General features: G+C 53.7%; 1 protein-coding gene across 3 annotated transcripts in view; it reads right to left on the bottom strand.

Annotated features, from left to right (window-relative positions):
- Positions 1 to 23,161, bottom strand: part of CELF5 (CUGBP Elav-like family member 5) — a 57,711-nt gene that overhangs the window by 2,160 nt on the left and 32,390 nt on the right. For 2 of the 3 annotated variants that reach the window (XM_034755344.1, XM_034755345.1), the window contains exons 4-12: positions 13,889 to 14,017; positions 13,366 to 13,445; positions 12,035 to 12,181; positions 5,495 to 5,639; positions 4,967 to 5,113; positions 4,526 to 4,588; positions 4,352 to 4,435; positions 2,936 to 3,079; positions 1,298 to 1,461 (exon numbers count right to left, since the gene is read on the bottom strand). In XM_034755344.1, the coding sequence (XP_034611235.1) occupies positions 1,334 to 1,461; positions 2,936 to 3,079; positions 4,352 to 4,435; positions 4,526 to 4,588; positions 4,967 to 5,113; positions 5,495 to 5,639; positions 12,035 to 12,181; positions 13,366 to 13,445; positions 13,889 to 14,017 (1,067 nt within the window). In that variant the 3' untranslated portion in view covers positions 1,298 to 1,333. The remainder of the gene's footprint in view (positions 1 to 1,297; positions 1,462 to 2,935; positions 3,080 to 4,351; positions 4,436 to 4,525; positions 4,589 to 4,966; positions 5,114 to 5,494; positions 5,640 to 12,034; positions 12,182 to 13,365; positions 13,446 to 13,888; positions 14,018 to 23,161) is intronic. The other variant, XM_034755346.1, reaches the window with a different exon arrangement.

Raw genomic sequence — 23,161 nt, 5'->3', positions numbered from 1 at the left:
AGCTCAGTGGTTTGAGCATTGGCCTGCTAAACCCAGGGTTGTGAGTTCAATCCGTGAGGGGGCCATTTAGGAATCTGGGGCAAAAATCTGTCTGGGGGTTGGCCCTGCTTTGAGCAGGGGGTTAGACTAGATGATCTCCTGAGGTCCCTTCCAACCCTGATATTCTATGAAAGTGACCCCATGTTATTAGGGTTCTCTACAGCCTTCCCTCAGCTCAGCGGTCTGAAGGCCCTGAACCCACCACCACTGGATCCCTGAGGGCTGAAGGGACAGCTTCATTAGCTCAAAGGTTGTACCAGACTCAGAAGCCTTCATACATGGTCTAGCCACTAGAACACTGGGGGCAGAGACCCCCACACTGAAGGAGTATGGCTGATGCTGGGCTGAGAACTGGTTTGGCTGCCAGCGAAGACGGCTTCGCTGCCTTCAGTCCTGTGGCAGCACGAAGTGCCCGGAACATGCTCTGTGATGGGGGTTAAACAGATCGCCCCAACCCATTAGAAACATCTGACGCGAGTGTTGGAGAGGGACAGCCCCAAATGCTGCAGTAACACTAGTGCAAGTGGACGCATCTGCGCTGGCACCCAAAGCAAGTACCAAGCCCAGTCTGAGAGGATGGCCAGGCGTGAGTGGTGGCTGACGTCCATCCTCCGCTAATCATGTCCCTGCTGAAGCTGCGGCATCCCTAGAGTTCCTAATGCAGCGTCCTGGGGAGAAGAGTTTCTCACAGGGGAATGGCTGCAAAAACCAGCATTCACTGGGTCCCTGATGCCAAGCAAACGTGCTCCAAAGCCTTCCACCAGTGCCCTAGCTAGCAAACCCCCTCCAGCCAAGGGGAGAAAAACAAGCTGTCACCCCCAGAAGTTCAAACCACGTCCAAACTAAACAGCAGAAGCGGTGCATCACCCCAGCCCCCTGTGCCTAACCTAATGTATTGTCCCAGTGTCCACAGAGAGCAGAGATGGAAGCTCTTTGTCTTTCTGGCTGTATAAGGACATAAGAACCCTTGGTCCCCGTCTACTCCACACAGCTGGATTGTTCCCTCCAGTGAATGCTTCAGTCCATTTTTAAATGACCCAAGTGTTGTGGCTTCCATCACTTACCTTGGGAGACTGTTCCACAGGCTAAGCCCACGTCACGCGCCCCACCTGAAAACAATCTCTCAGGGTTAATACCTAGCTCTACAGCAGGGCAGTCAGGATGGACGGGGGCTGCTTCTCTCAGCTGCAGAGCCACAGGGCAGCGGTGGAGGTGGATCGGGGTGGAGGAGCAGGCGCTAGGAGGTCGGATGGTTTACCTGTGCTGCAGCACTGAATCCTGGCTTCACACACTGTCAGTAGGGGTGGCTGGCGTCCTTGGGTCGTTTTAACTGAACCTTCAACCTCTTCATTCCGACCTGGAAGCCGTTCATGGCCTGGATGGCAGTCTGGGCACTGGACGGGTTGTCAAAGCTCACAAAACCTGCAGAACGAAGACCGGGGGGACGGAGATGGTCGCAGTGTCTCATGGATCTAAGGCCCCAGCGTCTGACCAGGACTGCTGGGGTGCACTGGCCCAAATCCATCCCCCTAGGGCAGCCATGCCAGTAGAAAACATCCCCCTTCCAGCTGCGACTGGGCGAAAGGCTGCGCCCCGGGCTACTAGATTTAGGCTCTGCCACAGTGATCGGCACCTTTGCGCTCTCCAGGCCTGACTGTTGAAAGTCAGGCTACCTAGGAATGAGGCCGCATGCCTTGAAGAAACGCTCCAGCTGGGGGAAAAGGGCAGCAGCGTGCCTGGTGAGCACCCCGGGGTCCACTCTGCATGGGCTCCCCATTGACTACAGAGTCCAGCTCCAGGTCTCTGCCCTGCTATTCCCTGGGATCAGCCTCTGCTGCCCGAGAGAAACCGCATGCCCGGCAGCCAGGATCTCCAAGTTCCAGGGACGCTGCTGTGCAGTAGCAGGAGGCGGCTGGTGATGGCAGCAGATAGAACGGGCGCAGGAGCTGGGCCTAGACGGTGAAATCTGCTCCCAGCAGAGAGGAGAGACCCCCCTGCCCCCCCCCGATGTCACCGTCCTCCGAGCCACAGTCAGTGCGAGTCTCAGCCCCCCCGCCGTAAATTCTGTGCACGCACAGCAGCAGACACCCCTCCACCGGTTCACACTCACGCACAAACCCCGAGCACACACACCAATAACCATAGCAACCGAAACAAGCCCCTATAAACGAACCACGCCCTGGCTCCTCTAGGCTGATGTGCTGACATATTGCTGGGGGGAAGGGGCATGTACGTACCTACAGTGATAGCGTGGGCGCGCACACACACACACACGATCAATTACCTGGTATATACACAGACACATCCACAAGTTCATACACATACATCCCTTGGCGTGTGCACACACCCAGTCTATACACAGCCCCAGTCCGCATGTGCATACGCGCGTGCGCACACACACACACACACACACATCCATAAGTTCATACACATACATCCCTTAGTGTGTGCACACACCCAGTCTATACACAGCCCCAGTCCGCATGTGTGTACGCGCGCGCGCACACTCACACATACACACACACACACACGTTGCTGAGCTACTCTCTCACACTTCCGCTCTAGCCTCCACTCCACCCAGAACCAGGGCTGCCCAAAGGATTCAGGGGGCCTGGGGCAAAGCAATTTCGGGGGCCCCTTCCATAAAGAAAAGTTGCAATACTATAGAATACTATATTCTCGTGGGGGCCTGGGGCAAATTGCCCCACTTGCCCCCCGCTCTGGGCGGCCCTGCCCAGAATCAGGTGCAGGACTTGGAGTGCCCCAAATGCCTCTAGATCAGAGCGCTCCATGCCCCAGGGGAGTTCATCCCCTTCCCACCTCGTGCCCCAGATGACTGCGGTCTCATCCAGCCTCTCAGAGCCCCCTGCTGCTGCGGGAAAAGGGGCTTGCTTACCAAAGCACTTGCTCTGGTTGGTGGCTCGGTCCATGAACACCTTGGAGGAGATAATGTTGCCAAAGGGCAGGAACATTTGCATCAGCTCGTTGTCTCCAAACTCCTGAGGGAGGTGGTAGATGAAGAGGTTGCAGCCTTCGGGACCTGCAGTCAGGGACGGGGAGGGGGTGGGAGGGGACAGGACACACAAGTGTGCACAACCCCCGAGGGAAAGGGGAAAGAAACGGGGTCAGCTCAGAGAACAGCTTTGTAAGAGAATCTCTGATGGGCCACCTCCCGCTCCCAAACGCCCCTCCTGCTCGGCTCTCACCGCCGGCTAAGCTCTGGATCGGAGGAGGGAGAGGGGACGCTCAGAGGGCTGCCCCCACAGCCACAGTTTGCGAACTACTTATCCCAGCAGTGCCCTGGGAACAACACACGACTGCAGGGTTCTGCAGAGCAGCTTTGGGTATCACAGCCCCCGGTTCCCACCGGTGACACTGGACCTCTCCTTCAGTGATGTGCCAGAGCCGGGCACTGATGGGTTTGTTCCATTGGCATGAATTTAGCCCTGGTGGAAGCCGCTGGGTTGAGAGCCCTGGGGACTCATTGTCGAGGTCTGGACCTTGGATTTGAAGTCCCATCTGAAAGACGACCACACGGTAAACCTCGAGGATTGCGCTGGACACCCCCGGGGAAGGGCTGAGCCGGCACTGCCAACTCAGCCACTAGTCCCAGGCAGCCTGCAGATTACAAACTGGCTGATTAAAGCAGTGACCCAGGCCCTTGATGGAGCCTGCTGCATTGAGCAGGGATGGCTGGGGGAATCCACCAACGCTGCTCCCAGAAGAGCCGGGAGGAGCCGCTGTAGAGCGATGCCAGGGGCTCTTGCCCCATGCAGGCCCAGCTATGCATGCCAGTCTCAGGAATCTGATTCGAACCTTTGGCATGGCAGGGCAGAGCAGTAACTGCACTGCCAGTGCAGGGTGATAACAATATCCTCATCCCTTTCCGGTCACATTATTGAAAGTGACAGGCCGGGGGCCCGGAAAGTCCAAGAAGTGCAGAGACTGCTTTGCAGCACCCGGCTCTACCATCTTCACTGGGGCTGTTTGATGCCAGATGGAGTGCATCTCTTCCCTCTCATCAAGGGCCTGATCCAGGCTTGCCGCTGACTTCCACAGGCTGCGGATCAGGCCCCGTGTGACCGGGGACGACTCCTGAAGGGGGCTTGTGCAACTGGCGTGGTTTGGTGGCACCAACGCTGCCAGCTTTGAAGCCAAGCCCTGGCTCGTGGGTTGGGCTTCTCCGGGGCACTGTGTGGAGCCTGCTCACCCTCCACGGGGGAGATCAGAGCCCACGGGGCTCAGCTCCCCCAAGGGAATCCCACGAGTGTCAGCCCCCAGACCGGAGCTTCCCGTTGTCCCAAGTCCTCACCTTCTCGCTGCTGCTGCTGCAGGATGGGATGCGGCTGGGGGATGGTCTGGGCTATCGGGGTGATGGTCGTGGTCGGATACATGGCTGCGGTCAACGAGACGTAACAAATCAGTTATCCAATGGAACGCGAACACAAGGGAAGTCTAGAGGAGGGCCGTAAAAGGGGACAGGTACCTGCATACTGCTGAACCCCGGTAAAGGCTGGGTGCAAGGTCTCTGCCACCGAGGGGCTCTGAGCTGGAGCGAGGGAGAGAAAGAGAAAGGAATGGAAAGGGAATCGTGGGAGAGCTAGATATGCGCTCCCTGACTCTGCCGCAAGCCCAAGGGACCCAGAGCGGCTGCCAGGAGCTAAGAGAAACTCCTTGTTTGGGAAGCCAGGGACGGTTACTAGTTCGGGCTCCCTGAGGTCTCTGGTTTGTGATGTGTGGCTAAGCCCAGACACAGAGAGGGTGAGAGAGAGAGACCTGGAACGAGCCGGGATGGGGAGCGGGAGGAGAGAGAACACAGAGTAACAAGAACCACAGCATTTCATTGGGGAGATGGTGGAGTCGATCGGATCGTCTGGCCCGACGAGCCAGGAAGCTGGCAGCCAAGGGTCCTCCCCTTCCTCCATACCTGGGTAGGGCACGAGGCCGTTGGCGTAGACCGTCTCCAAGGTGGGATGGCCGCTCGGGAAAGGCACCACCCCGGTGAACCCGTTTGTGATTGGCGCTACCAGCCCCGGAACTGCAGCTGTGCCCAGGAGAGGAGGCGAGTGTAGCCCTGAGGGAAAAGGCAAACAAATCCCACGTTAGCTTGGCCTCCACAACCCACAACGATTCATTAGCATCTTCCGGCTGGCACTGCTGCAAAGAAGCTCACAACCATAGAACCACCGGACCAGGAGGGACCTTGAGAGGTCTCCTAGTCCTGTCCCCTGCTGGAGACAGGGCAGTGCTGTGGGGATAGGTGCACAATGCCACAGGCCATAATAGCATTGGTAGGGCACTGCTGTAAAGAAGCTCGCAGCACTGGAGCTCTGCAGGCCAGGGATAGTCTGGTGCCTAGCACAATGGGGCCTCGTTCTTGGTTGTCACCTAAACCCTATATGGGTAAATCATAGTAACTCTACTCAGAGCTGAGGGTGGTGGGCAGGGCACCTACCTGAGGTGGGTGCAATAGGGGTGGCTGGTAGCCCGTTTAGACTGACGGCGCCGATCTGCTGGATATGGCATGGGGAAAAGGTGACGCCTGGGCTTAAGTAGCTGCCATGAGACGTGGAGAGAACCGTCGTCTGCTGCTGCATCAGCTGTGAAACGAAGCAAAGAGACGTCCCTTCAGCCCTGGTGCAAGGGTACGTCTAATAAGTTACTCAGCCCCGGGCACCAGGGCCGGCCCTCCCCCGCTCCATTCACACCGCGCCCACATGCTAACCCCACCCCAGCTGCTAACTCAGCCACAGGATCTGAGAGGCAGGGTTCATCTCCGACCAGCCACTAGGGGGCACCCAGATTCCAACAATCCACCCCAAATTCTAGCGCTCAGACCGGCTGGCTGGCGAGGCCCTCCCTGGTGATGGCGCTAGGAGCATCCTTGCTCCCGGGATACTCACCTGAGCGACGGCTCCTGCAGGGGCAGCTCCCGGCCAGCAAGGCACCGCAAACACAACCTCGCAGACAAACCCCGCTGAGCTTCAACCCCAAATTGGCCCCCGTGGATGTGATCGCGGGTCTGATTCAACAGAGGAAGGAGCCGATTCCCTGCGGCTGGGTTGGGAGGCGGCCGGACAAGCTCCTGGGAAGAGCCTCTCCCAAGAGGTTTATGTCAGTGTCTGACCCAAACCCTGGCCTCGACTGAGCTCCCAAACTCCAGCTCTTAACACCACCCCTCCTCCCTGGCCCATCTCTCTAGTACTGTAACAAATCCACTGCCTCCTGGGCCATTTCTGTGCTGCACACCAGGACCCCCCCCCCGCCTCATGGCAGCAGCCAGGCTAGAACTTGGGGATCTTCCTGTTCTGAAAACACGGGTCCCCAGAGTTTGAGCTAAAGGAGAATCGCTGTTAGCAGTATGGGGTCAATGACACCCAGTTGAAAAGCTCTGATTTCTGTTCCACAAAGGGCAGCGGTAACGCATACATATTCGCCAGCTCATTACAAGAGAAGCCCACAGGCACTTGGATGCGTTGTGTGGCGATAGAACTGCCTCCACCCCATGCTCCGCCTCCCAGTCTTGTCTTCATCTACTCATGAAGGGAGACCTTATAAATGAACCAGACAAGTTAGAGATTCTAAAGGACCAGTACGGCATTTCCTCCCGGCCCTCTCCCACCAGGGGACCAGTGCAAGACTGCTCTCTAGGAAGCATTCCTTAGTGCAGGGTCCGGTATGGTTTTCACTAGCCCGAAGGATGGGAATTCCACTAGGCAGCTCTGTGAGATCGCTCCCATCACACCCTGCCCATTGCCAGGAGCCGTCTGTTATACATTTGTATTTTGTTCAGACACATGCAGTCCCTTTTAGACTCCACACTAACAACACACAGCACTCGCTGGGGCTGAGCTCACATCACAGACTTTGCCATACAAAATCAGAGCAATTTTGCCTCCAGAAGCAGCCTTCGCCGGTGCCTCAGGGGAAGGCAAACCCCCTTGGCCCCATAATGCACCTGGCTAACTAGGTAGTGATGCACATTGGGGTAGGAGAGGGGAAGGAAGGGAAAATTCTTCCTGACCCCTGCGGCCATCCGTTGAAGCTCTGAAGCATGAGATTTGATTACATAGATCTTAGCGCAAATAGCTGCAAATGTCATTAATGGCCACCAAATTATCCCACCCCTTTATAGCCCTGTGATAGCATCGGACACCGTTGTTTCTCACAGGCAAGAATGACAGTGAGTAAATGGTGTGACATTTGCAGGGAGGAAGACCTTTGTGTGATGATCCACAGTGCCCAGGCTGGGAGCTAATGAGTCAGAGAAAACCCCAAGGTCTGTCTGTGTCCAGAAGCCTCAATAGAGAATCCCCTTATATTCACTCCCCTCCTGTCTCTTCTCAAGTCTAATGGATACTGCATCAACATAACTCACCCCTTAAGAAGGCTGAGTATATACAGAGCCTTTGCAACCAACGTGGCCCGGAGATCAGCAAACACAGGACCGAAGCAGTGAATTCTACAGTCAACGAGCTGGTAGCTCCTAGACATATCAATCTAGCTTGAGCACCTCATCCGATCACTGCTGTTGAGTCAAAATAGGAGTTGGCTAAGTTGTGGCGTTAATGTCTCTTTAGAGTGGCACGAGCAAGGCCTGATGGAGCCATATTCCCTTTTCCCCATGCCATATTCAGCTCAGCAGGGCAGCAGCGGGATGGGTGGGAGAATCATAGAATCACAGACATGTCGGGCTGGAAGAGACCTTGAGAGGTCATCTAACCCAGCCCCCTGTGCTCAGACAGGACCAAGTAAACCTAGCTTTGTAGCTCCCATGAGATCTACAGGGGGTGGACGGGGAATCAATAAAGTGTTTTGGCTTCTGGGTAGAAAATTCCCTTCCCTGAAGGCGCCTGCACATCGCAACGGGAGTCACACCACCCGTGTCGCTTATCCGTGCAGGGCACAATATTAGTGGGAAAGAGGGTGCAGTCTGACTGCCACATCCTCCCACCCCAAAGGAAATGCCCCAGGTGAGGCCACCACCCGAGGGCCTCTACACAGAGCCTTCTACATGCTAATGGGAAGGCCACAGAGCCGCTACCTGGGACACCACATGGACAGTCCCCGGAAGAAGCTGCTCGTCTGCCTATGAACCTGGGTTGTCACTATTCCCGCACGTGTGGTTTTTCCAGTGGCCCCCACTTCTAAGCAAAGCAGGGATAAGCGTGGTGGTTACTGGCCTGGGAGACCTCCTAGGCCAGGCAAGTCGGGATTGGGAGTGTCATGAGTATCTCAGTAGTAGAACAAGAGATGGTATCAAACCAGTACCCCAGGTTGGTGCTACATGGCGCTGTGCTCCTGGAGGTGCTGTCTTTGGGAGGCGATGTTAAGCCAAGTCTTAACCACTCATGGTCTTATGCAGGGTCACAACTGTTTTCCTTCTCTGCCCTGTGTAGGGAATTACCATCGCCATTGTTCTAACCCGTCTGATCGCTTTGGCCCAGAGACCCAGCGAGTCACACGCTGGCGAAAACCTGCCGGCGTATTACGGAGCAAACAGATCAAAAGAGGTTCCCTTGGGATCACGCAGTGCCACCCTCACTTGCTGCACTGATACATTCTACTAACGGCGTCCACTTGGCCAGGGAGCAGCACAAGTGTCACATCTTCCGCGTCAATGCTGCCCTGGAAAAACTTGTCGCCGTTCCAGAGATCAGCTGAGCACTAACTCAGCACGAGCCCCGTCACTGGAGGCTGCTCCCTGGATTGACGTTCGGAATACTTCTACAAGGACTCTGCTAGCAAATCCCTCCCCGGTACCGCCCCTTCCGCATCCGATGGGGGGCACTTCGAAGGGCGAACACTGCAGAGACTCACGACACCCTGATGTAGTCAGGGCGAGAACAGGCCAGGATCTCACCTCCAGCGAGAGGAGAAGCCAAAGATCAGGACAAGTCTAAGGTCCAAGGGAAGCAACAATCCAAGATTAAAGGCCCAGGGCTGGGCCACAGCCAATGAGAAGAGAAGGGGGAAGGCCAAAGGGAAGGAAAGCAGGCCAAGCCAAGAGTCAAGGAGGAAAAGGCCAGGAATGAAGTCAAGGAGAAGGAGTGGGAGGCAGGGCCAGTCAAGAGTGAAAGAGAAGATGAAGGCCAAGCCTAAAGTCAAAGACCTCTCAGGCCATGACCTCCCTGCACCCCTGCCCCTGCCTACCCCACAACCTAACACACACACCAGAAACGAGCGTGAACAAAGCCCCCACTGCGCCAATGCTGGCCCCTTTGGCTAGGATCTCGTTACAGCTAAACTAGATCAAGGGTGGCCCGTAGTTGGACGGGGGAGCTGGAAGCAAGCCCTGGGGTGCTGGAGAAGGCGATGCTGGTAGCTCAGGACAAGGCACTGTCCCATCCAGGCCCTTACTCAACCAGTGTCCCAGGCACAGGGTGCTGGTGAGAGGAGGAGGCGTCATCATTTGAATGACACGTAACACCAAGGTCCTGACCGGTGCTGGTCGTTATAGACCCTGCAATCATTTTCCAGAGAACGGTCCACTAGCCAGTCCTGGCCACGGCCCAGCTCCCTGAACTCCCCACTGCAGGTCCAGTCTGACACGGACGGTGTTCTTCCTCGCATCCTGCCCCGCCCCCGTTCAACGGGCAGAGGTGGCTGCGTTGGGGGGAGGGTGCGGACCAAGTCCCCAGCGGGTACAATTTGAACTGAGAGCCATGTAAACGACTGACATCAATTGGGGTTAGGTCCAAGCAGCTTTTCAGATAGTGTTCTTCCCTCGTGTGTGTGTGCGTGGCGGGAAGGGGTCCATGGGACAAAGGGGACTGAATGAAGGTTGCACCTAAGTCCAAATTTTTTGCTCCAGTGTAGCCTTGAGCAGGTCACTGAGGGTACGTCTACACTGCAGTAGAAGACCCATGGCACGGCCCCAGCTGACCTGGGTCAGCTGACTCACACTCACGGGACTCGGGCTGCAGGGCAGTGTGGACATTCGGGCTTGGGCTCTGAAACCCCACGAGGGGGCTGGGTCCCAGAGCGCAGGCTCCAACCTAAGACCAAACATCTGCACTGCAATTTGTAGTCCCGCAGCCTGAGCTCTGCAAGCCCCAGTCAATTGTGCCAGGCTGAGACTTGGTTCTGCGGGTTTTCTAGGACAGTGGAGACACGTGTAGAGTCTCTCTGGGCCTTTCTACCTTATATGAGGTAGTCAGCTGACCTGAAGATGAAAAGAACCAACCAGCGTTGGATGCTCCACAGGAAGGTAGGATTCGCACTACCAGATGGGACCATTGGTCCATCAGGCTTGGATTCCTGCCTCTGACAATGGCCCAGATCCCACTGAAAATAACACTATTGCCATCACACAGCTCTTTAACAACAGCGTTCCGCTCTGGTAGCCCTGGTCTGCAGCCAAAGGACCTGAGACCCCGTAGTAGGTCTTGAGTCTCAAAACATCCACTCAATGTGCAGCGGCAGTCAAAAAAGCAAACAGAATGCTGCGAATAATTAAGAAAGGGATAGATAATAGGACAGAAAATATCATATTGCCTCTATATAAGTCCATGGTACGCCCACATCTTGAATACTGCGTGCAGATGTGGTCGCCCCATCTCAAAAAAGATATATTGGAATTGGAAAAGGTTCAGAAAAGGGCAACAAAAATTATTAGGGGTATGGAACGGCTTCCGTCTGAGGAGAGATTAATAAGACTGTGACTTTTCAGCTTGGAAAAGAGATGGCTAAGGGGAGATATGATTGAGGTCTATAAAATCATGACTGGTATAGAGAAAGTAGATAAGGAAGTGTTGTTTACTACTTCTCATAACACAAGAACTAGGGGTCACCAAATGAAATTAGTAGGCAGCAGGTTTAAAACAAAAAAAAGGAAGTATTTCTTCACACAATGCAGAGTCAATCTGTGGAACTCCTTGCCAGAGGATGATGTGAAGGCCAAGACCATAACAGGGTTCAAAAAAGAACTAGATACATTTATGCAGGATAGGTCCATCAATGGCTATTAGCCAGGATGGGCAGGGATGGTGTCCCTAGCCTCTGTTTGCCAGAAGCTGGGAATGGGCGACAGGGGATGGATCACTTGCTGATTACCTGTTCTGTTCATTGCCTCTGGGGCACCTGACACTGGCCACTGTCAGAAGACAGGACACTGAGCTAGATGGACCCTTGGTCTGACCCAGTAGGGCCATTCTTATGTTCTTATGAATCTACCCCAGGCACAACCAGCCAGGAGAGAAATATCGCAGAGCCGGGTACGTTCTCCTTGATTCGAAGACTCTCCTAGCCACGGCAGGCCCTGTGATCACGCCAGCGAAGAGAGAAACACTCCAGAACCCACTGGAGATGCTAGGATTTTCCTGAGCACTGCAGCAAAAGCTAAGAGAGAAACCCGCGAGGACCCAGACTGCTAGGACTCACGACCCACCGTGGCACAATCATTCCCAAGGGCTAAGAGAGCAATACACCCAGCCCAGGGACACTACACCGGATGCTAGAGAAATACATCACAACTCGAAGACTGCATATCCAGGAGACAAGTCCCAGGCATCATGGCTCCAAACAGCCCACAAACCTCGGGAAGGTCTACACTGCAGCTTGAGCTGACGTCTCTAGGATAAGCTTTAATCTAGCTAGGCTGGGTCCCGGAGCAGTGAAGCAACAGCACACCCGTCAGCACTGGGTAGTCTGGGATTGCGGCATAGACAGGCCCTACCAGAGAAATACACCAGGGCACACTTGCACTGTCTCTCAGGACTCCCAGACACTTCAACCGGTCCACTAGCTCCAGCAGGCACTGTACTGAAGCAATACGTCACAACTCAGAAACGAGACCAGATCTCTCCTGAGGGACCGTCGGCCAAGCAGTCACACCCACTAGGAGAATCGCACCGGGGCCTGCAGCACACCCGGCACAACAGGCTGAGAAAGGAACCCAGGAGACCACAGCAGACCGCTCCGGGAACCGGTTGGTCTCCGCCAGCCCTGGTCTCCGTGGTGTCACGCCACGGCGATAGGGCCCCGCGATACTCACAGCCTGCGCGTACGCGCTGTACGGGCTGAACGGCAAGGTGAGAGACGGAGTGAAAATCCCCAGCTGCCCCACCATTTGCTGCATCCGACGTAGGGTCCTCTCCTTATCGGTGTCAGCAAACTTCACGACTAGACTGGAGGAGGCCCCCTATGCATAGAGAGAGGAGACAGAGAGACAGAGACAGAGACAGAGAGAGAGAAGAGCACAGCAGTGAGGGCATCGGGCGGCGTTGGCGGGAGCGGCAGCACAGAGAGGAAGAGAGGAGGAGGGTCAGCAGAGCAGCAAATGTCAGAGTGAAAGACTCAGTCTGAGATCCGAACCTGAGAGCTAGGGGGAACCCTGCCCAGACACACAAGCTGGTGGACACAGATACAGACACGCACACAAGAAAACACGGTTGCTGCTGCCGGGATGCACAAGGACGCCCAGCCACAGGTGCAGGTGCAGCGCCGAGCATCCGGCTGTCCTCACACCCACACGACACACAGCCGCAGATACTGGCAGTGAGGTGACAGGAAGGCACCGGTACAGCACTGGCGTACAGGGCACATACACACAACTGTGTATGCAGGCAAACAAGCGACACATGCATCCTAGAGTAACAACCGCCTGAGCAATGCAAAGTCCCACAGCACCCCGGGTGACACGGAGAGAGAACGCACAACTATACGGCAGCCATCGCTCCGGCACACAGGACAGATGTTGTTTCCCGCCCCCAAGCATGTACGAAGCATGTACACCCATGCACACCACACCCCAGAATACTCACAGTCACACCCACTCTGGACACAAGCGCATGCTCCTTTCTACACACACCCCAGCCCCGGGTGACGGAAAGGCAGACAACAGGGCACGCACACCGCCATATGTACAGGCAGAGTAGATAAAGATGTACTCTGTCCCAGGACCCCCTAATCACGTCGACCCCAAAGCAATCACAGATACACAATCGCAAACTCTAACATCCAGGTAACAAGGCGGCACATCAGGTCACACACAGCCACATGCCTATAGGAGCCCAAATACACACACACGCCCTGCTCTGTCCGCTCACAGTCAGACCTACCGTGGCAAACACAACACCACGACCGCCGCCCCTGCCTAAGATAGTCAGGATGATGGGATACACTGGACACACACAACCGAACGCGCGGGCAGAGCAGTAACACATACTCCCACACAGTCCTGGCCACACAGGTCACAACACATGCATGTGCCGGTTGCTCTGCTGAGCGGTGATGGGGGTTCCCAGCCACAGACGGATGGGGAGCGGTCACTTGAACAGAGATGGGGAGCAGGGGGCATGACGGGTACCTTGGACTCATACTCACAGGCATCGTCTGGCTGCCGTGCAGAGCGTGGATTGCTGCTTGAGCCTCTGTGTGAGACGAGAACTTTACAAAAGCACAGCCTGGAGAGGGACAGAGAGCAAGGGAGACTGCAGGTGAGAGCAAACCCGAGAGGGAGGCCGGGAGCCAGGCACCACCTGCGTACCGGGGAGCGGGCCCGAGGCCGGATCCGAACCGGCCCAGAGCCTGAGATCCGGATCCCGCTGCTCAGGCCGATCCCTACAAAGCATTCCAGGGCCAGGACCAGAAGGACAGATGGAGGCAGGAGGATGGCTTGGCAGGTGCTCCAGCTGATTCAGACAGACAGCTGGGCACATCAACGTCTGCTGACCCAGGGACTCGCCCCAAGCCACGTTCCCCCTCTCCGAAGCAGGCCTCTCCTCTTGCCTGCCACCCTCCATCTTTGGCCCTGACGTACAGACCCGCCCAGCGCAGGGGTTGAGTTGGGTGCACCCCAGGACGCAGAGACAGCAAGACAGGCATGACAGACAGAGGAGGCTCGCACCTTTACTGTTGCCATCAGGTCCCCGGAGCACGGTACATTCGTCAATGACCCCAAACGGTTCAAAGAGCCGGAGCACGTCATCCTCAGACTGCTGCTTATTTAGCATCCCCACAAACAGCTTCCTGTCCCCTAGGGGCAAACACAGAAACATCAACCTTCTGTGAGTCTCGCGGCTCAGAGGACAAGGACACGGGGCATCCGGCCTTGGGTATGTAACACACGGGCAGGTGAGTTACTTTCCTTGGGCCACAATTCATCCCGGACAGCAAGCCAATGAGGTTCCGGTTACACCAAGCAGGGATCCAGCCCCCTAAGGGTTAATAATAGCTCCTTCCATTGGAGGATCTCAAAGCACGCTGCAGACGTTAAAGAGCAAAACCTCCCAGGCCCACCCCCCGCAAGGTGGGCATTATCCTCCCCACATGACAGGTGAGGAAACATGATTTGCCCAGCGTTGCACAGCAGAGGTAGGGAATGGAAACCAGGAACCCTGACTTCGAGTTTCCTGGCTCTCATGACTAGAGAGGGACTAGAACCCAGCCCAGCCTCCACAGGCTTTAACCACTAGACCACTCTCCTGCGTCTTGAGACAGAAAAAGAACCCAGGTGTCCTGGCTCCCATGATCCCACACTCTAGAAATGTTGCCAAAGGGTTGGCACTAATGCCAGGGAGATGCTTGGGTGCGGGGCCGAGGGGAGTACGAAGATCCTCTCCCCTCCCTCCCACTGTCCACAGGACATGTCTTGAGGGCTCAGCACACTCTGGCCCTGGGGGGAGAGGGGACGAAAGGCACATGGCTACATTCACGTTAAGCAGCGAGTCGCTTTGGATTATTTAATTGTAAGGGAGAAACTCAATTCAAGGTTACCCTGGGAGAGTTTATGGGGACGGGGAAGGGGAAGCGGAAGTGATGACAACAACGGGGTGCCTTCTTCCTGTTCCCACCCCGCCCTACTCCCTTCTCCATCACCCCACACAAAGCGCCCCCCCCCCCCCGGCCCGAAGCCCAGGCTCCGATGCTAACATCTTACAGCCGGGTGTCATTAGGCCGGAGAGAAACATGGCGTCTGGTTGCGTTGGAAGCGTGGAGCTCTAGCCTCTGGATCACACCAGCCGGTTACTCACACTGCCTGACCCCAGGGACGATCCTGCCCCCCATCCCGCAGAGGGGTTGTGTCACCGAAACGGTTAAATACGCCCCCTGGAACGTGCATAGGAGAAACGCCCCGCAGGGAATGGCTGTGTCAAGATGAGGTTTAGGAGGAGCAGCGAGGGAGGATTCCTTATTGTTAGTGACAGGATCAGAGGGGCCGGCTTCAAACAAAACCAATTGAATGTGACGTGTGTCAGGGAAAATAGCGAAGAGGCTGCTATCTGCTTGAGAGTGCAGTGACCTGAAAAACAACAGGTCTGCAAGCTACAACAGCACAGGGGAAGTGGGGTGGGGGGGGCTTTCATGCTGCGGGCAGCACCCACCGGCTTAGAAAGTGGCTCCCCACCTAGGTAACCCAGTGCTCCGTTCCCTCCCCACACACACACACATGCGCACGCATGGGGACACGTGAGGGGAAGGCCCACACGTGCCGGCACACACTTACACAAGAGCGCATTGGGAGACACATGCGCACACCCATAAATAATAGACGTGACCACACACGGGCTCATGCATGCCCGGCAACATGCATCTCACAGTGACTCCGCGGATGCTGTCCGAGCCACGTTTCCAGAGAGAGAGCGAGAGAGACGTGCAGACAGACAGATCCACACTCCTGCCGCACGGGCAGCGTGCGGAGACAGACGTACAGCTGCGTGCACACAGGTGCATTCGCTCACACAAACACACGGGTCTCATTCAATGTCAAGGTATTTTCGTGGGACAAGCTGCCCTCTGATCAACTTGATTGAAAGGGTTAAAAGTCACGGGTCTGGCTCTTGATTTACAACAGGGTGGGTGACCAGAAAATACAGCCCCGTTTTTTTTTTAAGACAAAGTTTCCTGACCAATTCTGTTTGCAACTCTCCAGCATATTAGACCTGCATAGAGTTTAAAACATTTCCATTTGCTTGTCACTGTTTTACCTTCCTCTCTGCCCTTGGACAATGAAAATAAATGGGACAGTTTCACTTTGGAGTGCCTAGTCACGTTACTCTTATTGTGAGTATTTACTATTTGTATCCTGGCAACGCCTAGCAACCCTCGTCCAGAATCAGGACCCCATGATGCTAGGGGCTGTACAGCCAACTAAGAAGGAAGACAGCCCCTGCCCCAGGCTCAGTGCTAGTCAGGAAGCAACAGGTGGACAAGACAAATGAGTGGGGTGGAGAAGATGGGGTAACAAAATGAGCAGAGTTTAACAAACAATTGAAATGTTCAGGGTCTCATGCACACGTACTCATGCTGCAGTGTCAGGGTTGTGAACACTGCAGGGCGTATCTTTAAAAACACATCAGTGCTGGATCGACCGGGGAAAATATCAGGGAAATATTTCGATTGATCTGAGACACTGTAAAAAGTCGGGTTATTTTAACAAACACCTAAACTTTGGGACAAAACTGACCTGCTGAAATCCCCTTAAATACATTCTTCAGACACCCAGTCCCAATTTCTGCTCACCAGGCTATCCTTCCTGCCCAGAGATGGTCAGAATGGGACGGAGAGGAGATTTATATTTTTAAAAAAAAATGTGTTAGGTTCTTAGATTCCAAGGTGGGAAGGGACCATTGTGATAATCTAGTCTGACCCCCTGTGTAACACGTCCCCCAATAATTCCTGTTTGAACGAGAGCAGATCTTTCAGAAAAATATCCAATCTTGATTTTAAAATTGCCAGCGATGGAGAATTGGGTTGGGATTTGCTGTTGCAAGATGATTGGCAGTTTGGATCTGGATCTAATTTTATCCAAAGCGGGATTATTTTTGGCCAGGGAGGGGGGAATGAATGGGGAAGGGGAGTGAGGATTTCAGATAAACTGTTCCATTTTGGGCCTGTCCCATATTTTAATACAAATGCAATTGTCCCAGCGAGAATGATCCTGGGCAAAGCAATATTCCTTTGGAACCATGAGGCACTAACTTGCATTGGATATGTGTCAAAAGGGGACACCATCAACTTGAAAGCGGTCAGTTTAAAAAACCAATTGCAAGTCGTTTCAGGTTCTCCACCAGCCCTCTGAGCCCCCTGGATATTTTGTTATGGTTTCACTATCACATTTTTCCTGTTTTTTTCCCCCCATAAATGTTCCTCTCTGTCTTGTCGCTGCATGAAAGACCCACACAAACAACACCTAATGTTTCCCACTCTCCCAGTTTTATCACAAGTCTTGCAATATTTGCTGGGGGCATTTCTGAAATCTCCAGCTCTGGGAGTCCTGTGATTATGTGTGAATCTGACTTTCATTTTTTTTTTAATGTAAGCTTCTATCTCTCCTAGTTGTGGCGTAAAGCTTGAAAACACAAACCCTTAAAGACCCAAACATCAGAAAGCAAATAAAACAATCTCAACTTTTTTTTTTTGTTTTAGAGCCTAACTTATGAATGCTGGGAATTGGCAATACCGCAACAGGGGAAACTGACAAAGGACGATATAGGGGAAATGTTATAGTTATTTTCACTTAGTGCTGTCCAATACACAAACTGGGGGGAGGAGAGAGAAATAAATATTTTCCCCCTTTAATCCTTTTCTGTTAACAATGGTAGGTTAACAATGCGGAAGGCTTTTATTTTGATGCCGTCGCTTTAATTAAAAATATTTTAATGATTAAAGCAAACCTCTCTTCCTCTCCCCCCCCCCCCCCCGCCCCAATGTCGCAGCTAATATTCCTGATTGCATTTTCCTGGTAAAAGCTGCAGCTCTTCTCCCAAACTCCTCACCTGGCTCCTAGTCCCTTCCTATTATGGGGGCAGGGGAGGGGGGGGATCAGCAACCACTTTGAAGCTCAGCATCACTGGCTGAGCCCGCACCGCCCCCAGTTCTGCAGCTGGCCAAGCCACCAGGAGCCCCTGGCATCTTGCAATGGTTAGAACAGCCCCCTGGATCTGAAGCATCGAGGCTGCTGCATTATTGCCCTGGCCTGTGGCGCTATTGCAAGCCAAGCTGCAGGTCCCTCTCTGTCTCAGCCACGTAGCCCCCCCTTTTCTCCACCTTCTTTCCAGCTCTTCTTTTTCACCCTCTGATTGGCAATTTCCCAGGCTGTCCAGCAACCACGAAAATTGTCTCTTATCCCCGACTGTTGGAGTTTGAGTTCCCATGGAAACCCATTCTCGGGCAGGCCGTCATTCAGGCAGGCTGGGGAAGGGAGGGCACAAGGAGGGGCCTAGCGCCGAGCGGATTTCTGATGGAGCGATGACGAGGAACACTGGAGGGTTTTAAGGCTGAACGGTTCAGCCATTAGAGAGAGAAACAGCAGGGGATGCTGCTCCTGTTTAAAACCCAGTGGAATTAGGTCATCTGGCCAAACAGCTGTTGGCGGGGGCGGGGGGAGGAAGAAGAGCAGGGATGGCTACGGGAGTGGGAGGCGACCCCCTTGCGCAGCCAGTTACGGATGGGATGGTTCCCACGATAAATCTCACTGGGAACGCGGGGAGCTTCCTCGTCACTAATACAGTGCTAATGGGCTCGGGTGAGCAACCACTATCAGCTCAGAGCAGCAGAGCGTTCGGTGGCTCATGGGAAATCACGCCAGCCCACGATCCCTGCCTTGCAAAGGACCAGGCGATGGCAGTCGCCAGAGAGGGACCAGGATGCCAATTCTCCCTCTCATTCAGGGCCCTCTAATCAGCTCCTGGCCCCCAGCAGGGGAGGGATTCAGGGGACAGGCCTAACCCCCGGTATCCACAACAGGCCACGGGGGGAGGCAGTCTCTGAGCCACATGAGGCGGAGAACAGCTCCATCCGGGTGGATAATTCACGGCAATGATGGTTTTAAAGCTGCCCCAGGCCTGGCTTTTGTCCTTTTCTTCATCAGCATCATTATTATTATTTTCTAAAATCCCTCAAACGCATGTAAATGGCTGAGTATTTCTCCCCTGCTCCGGCCTCCCTGTCCTGGGCTCTTTAGCGCTTCCCTTCTCTTCTGACCCTCTTTCCCGTTACCGTTTCTTTCCCCATCCTCTTTGCTCTATTCTTCCCCCTCTTCTCATTTTATTCCTTCCCTTTTTCATTTTTTTTCCCCCTGGTCCCGCAATTTATTCTCTCTTCTCCCTTTCTAGCCCTGCTCTATCTCTTCCTTCGCTCCCAATCTTTCCCGTCTCTCCCTAGCCAGCGTTCCTTTCCAACTCCCCCAGACAGATTAAAGCAGCTTGATTTCATCCACCCAGCCCCCTTTGGCCCCTCCCTAGCCACGCCATTCTGAACAGGTTTTTATGCCGCCTTCATCACCACCGCAGCATCTAAGCACCTTCCAGCAGTGCATTAAGCGCCATGACTCACATCTGTCACATGTGGTTTGTTCTCTCTCTCTCATCCTCTCCCCAGGGGGAGAATTGGGTGTGCAGGGGATGGCTTGCCTTGGTGGTGGTGCGGGGGTTGTTTTGAAATGCACGGGATGCAGCTGCATGTTTGTCAGAGAGGCCTGCTGTGCTGGCCACGTGGAGTGGAAGGTGGGGATGTTTATGATGCCCCCTAATTCCTGGGGATTTCATGCCACAGCTTTGGACTGCTCCTGCCCAGACGAGCTTTCCCCCTACACTAGCCCTGCCAGGCTATCTTAAAAGCGCCTTTCCTTTCTCAAGCTCCAAGTGACTGCCTGGAAGATGTGTTCTGTAGAGGTTTAATAACATCACCTTTGCAGAAACTCCCATCCGAATACACTGATCTAACCCATAAAAACCACTCAGCGTGGGACCCATGAATGGCCAGGAGTGAATTCAGTTCCACCAGTGGGCAAAAGGTGTCCTCAGTTAACCTGTAGGGTTTGGGTATGCTATGCAGCACAGCAGGATCTTAGAGCATTGGATGTGCCATATCCAATCACAGCACTAGAGTAGGGGAAAGATTCCTCTCCCAGTCATGATGCACCTAACCAGTTATGTAACGCTCTGTGTGCATGGATGTATGTTTAACAGTGCACATATGCTCAGTATGTCACTCATGTCTGCGGCACGTTGGAGTCAGGAATAGAACGCTAATACTTAGCACTTCTTAAAGCACTTTTTATCTACAACACCTCCGCCAGAGAGGTAAGTATTGTGATCTCCCATTTTTTTAACAGATAGGGAAACTGAGGTACAGAGTGATTTATTAAAGGGGCGGCGTCAGGGCTAAAAAAGCTGAACACCCACAGAAACATTTTGAATGTTTTTTTTTTAAACTTCCAGGGGGAAACTTTTTATTTTTAAAGAATAACATCCCTCTGTTGTGTCAGAGGCTCAGACCCTATCAATATTGGGAAAGCACCAAAGAAACTAACTAAGACATAAGTCAAACAGACAAGCCCAGAGGTGCCAGACCCTTTGTGCAGGAAGGGCTGAATTCCAGAGCTATTGGTTCAGGCTCTCTGCAGACTCAGGCAGAAAGCACTGCATCGGTTTATACGCAGCTCACATTTGGAAGGTTAGCTGTGCAATCATGAAACCTAGAAACTTGTATTTTTTCATCAAAACTGGGATTCTGCAGAATCCGAATACGCCATGAGAGTCACCCGTATCCACCAGACGGGCCAAGTGGCTGACACCACTGGACTAGTCCGTTTGTAGAAAGTGAGTGAAAGGCTAAAAGTCTTAAATAATGAAAACCTAATTAGATTTTAATTAGTTCCCCGCCCCTTTTTAATAATCGAGGGTGTTCAAAGAAACAGGAAAGGAACATAAAATATAAGCTGAGATTTGCACTTTAAGTGACTGGTCTAAAGCCACTGAATCAATATAAGAGCTGAGATTAATTAGAGTGTAAGTGCTGTTTGGGGTAGGAATCGGTTGTGTGTTGTGTTTGTAGCAGTGCACAACAGGGTGCTGGTCCGGGACTGGGGTTCCTAGGTGCTGTCATAATATACCTCCCAGTAACTCAGAAGGTCCTGGCTCCCAGTCTACACCACACCTCTGAGCGGAGGATTCATGCACACATCTGTATGCAGGGAGCTCTCAGTGTCCAAGGATGGCTGGAAACCTGGGACAACGGCCCAAACTGATAGTCACAAGGAAAATAAACAGCTGGGGAAGATTCAGAGCATAGAGCTCCCTGTTTTGCAGGCCCCTGATTCTGCACTGGTGATGTCACTAGTTTTCAAGAGACAATGTGAGAGAACCCCAGGCTTGCATGGGATGTGGGATGTTACGGCTGAGTCGAAAATATGCAGTCCGAGGGCACCAGGCCAGTGGGAGGCAGAATATACTGAAACATGGTGTCTGCCACAATTCATCCATGAAAAGGCCATTCCCTTGAATCCCATGGGGCAAGTTGGCTCTGGTGTGACCCCAGGAAAGTTTTTCTGGGGTTTCTTTCCAACCGATGGTAATAAACGGAACAAGACTGCCTGGCCCACACTCAGCATTGCTCTCCAAGGGGCAGCGTTTCTCCATCGCTGTGTAAGACGGCTCTATCCTGATCTGCAGATCTTGTTGCGTCTTCTCCAAGAATGGGGTTCCCGCAGAAGACTTTGGAAATGGTACTCTGATCGCCAGTTCCTAGCTGGGATGAATCCAAGAGTGTGGCCCCGGTGGGAAAGGGTCTGAAGTGCAGCTTTAACACTGCCAACTGGCTGGATCCGTGTGCTCCAGATTTGCACAAAGAGCAAGCCGGGAGGATGTCAAGGGGCACCCACCCCTGGGGTGTTAACTAGAAACCACAGAGGTGAGATGCAGCCTTGGGACGAGAAAGAACAAATTGGGGTCCAACAATGACCCCAGGAGCTGCCCCGGCATGGTGCGTGGGGATGCCTTGTTACTGGGAGACACCCTGTTTGGAATGAGAATCAAAGCTAACGTCCAGACCGCTTGTGGTCATTAACGATCCCCTGGCATTCGTCACAAGCACAGGGCACTGAGCTCCAATATCAGGGCCAAATCTGTGTAGCAGAATCTACATCCTGCCTGTAGATTTCCCACGCCATTTCAGTTAGATACAATATTCATCTCCCTGCCCTAAACTGCAGTGTGGCTGTTAAAAGAGCTGCTACGTTCCAGAGGTGGCTGCATTTCAGTGGTGAGTGAAGCGATCCCAGTACATCCTCATCAGGCTTTGAGCGCCTCGCTATGGAAAGGCAAGATATTATCCCTTCCCTGCAGCTGAGAGAGAAGCAGCCCAGGTCCCTGTTTCAGTTTTGGCTCCCCAGCCTTCATCCTCCTCTCCACCAAGGTCTCTTGCAGGAGGCCAGGCATATCTGGGGGTTGCTGTTTCAACTGGGGGATGGAATTTCTCTGGTCCCTGTGTCCATGAGGACAATAGACAGTATCCTTTGAACACAGTTCCTGCCGTATCCATAGGATGCATGATCACTGGAGAAGCAACCTCGTTGGGACTGTGCCCAGGTGGGCGTCTGGAGTCTGACACCCAGCGTGAGGTGGCTGGGATTTCATTCTAAGAGCATTAGCTTTGTTTAAAAGGCCAGGTAGGTTATGGGAAGCTGCAGTAACTTTTTGCAGAGGGTTTGCATTTGTAGCGTGCGCTGCTCAGGATTCCTGCTCCTCCCCCTCCCGCCCCATTCCCTGCAGACTTGGTAGTAAACTCCTTTGCTTGAAACCTGACAGGGAAACAATAAAGTCCATCTCCTCCTGCCGTCTGCACGAAAGGAGCTGGGGGCATCTCAGACAGATGGGAGCTCTGCTGCGCCTGGGCTGATGGGAACTTGCTCCCGACTCCTCATTTATTCCTGCACTGTCATTCCCAGACAGGAAGGAAGATTTGCAACGTAAATACAGGGAGGAAGAGGAAAGGAGGGGACATTTCTCTGCCTCCCTTGCAAGCCCATTGGTATTAATGGCTGCAACTCAGGGCAGAGTGGACTGTTGGACACAGGTGACACAAGTGTGAGAATCAGAAGGGATGAGATCTTCCCGGGAGGGGAGGCAGTGGTAATAAAGGAAACAACAAGAAAGGAAGTAGTGCTGTGCCGGAAAAGGGGAAGGAAAAGGTGGCTTTATGCCAATGTTGTGCCCTCTGGGTTCTGGGCTGCCCCAGGCACTGGTGTGGAATACAGGGGTCAGTAAGGAACTCCTAAATGCAGGCAGGATTTTGGATTAAATGACCATTGTCTTGTAGGCTAGATCTAAGCGGAACCTAAATTTGAAACAAAATTCAGAGACCTAGAAACTCAAGACTTCTGCTTTCCGGCTTTGAA

This window comes from Trachemys scripta, chromosome 22, assembly GCF_013100865.1.
Source record: "Trachemys scripta elegans isolate TJP31775 chromosome 22, CAS_Tse_1.0, whole genome shotgun sequence".
NCBI lineage: Eukaryota > Metazoa > Chordata > Testudines > Emydidae > Trachemys > Trachemys scripta.
Note: the sequence above shows the minus strand (reverse complement) of the source record. Positions and strands in the feature narration are given on the sequence as shown.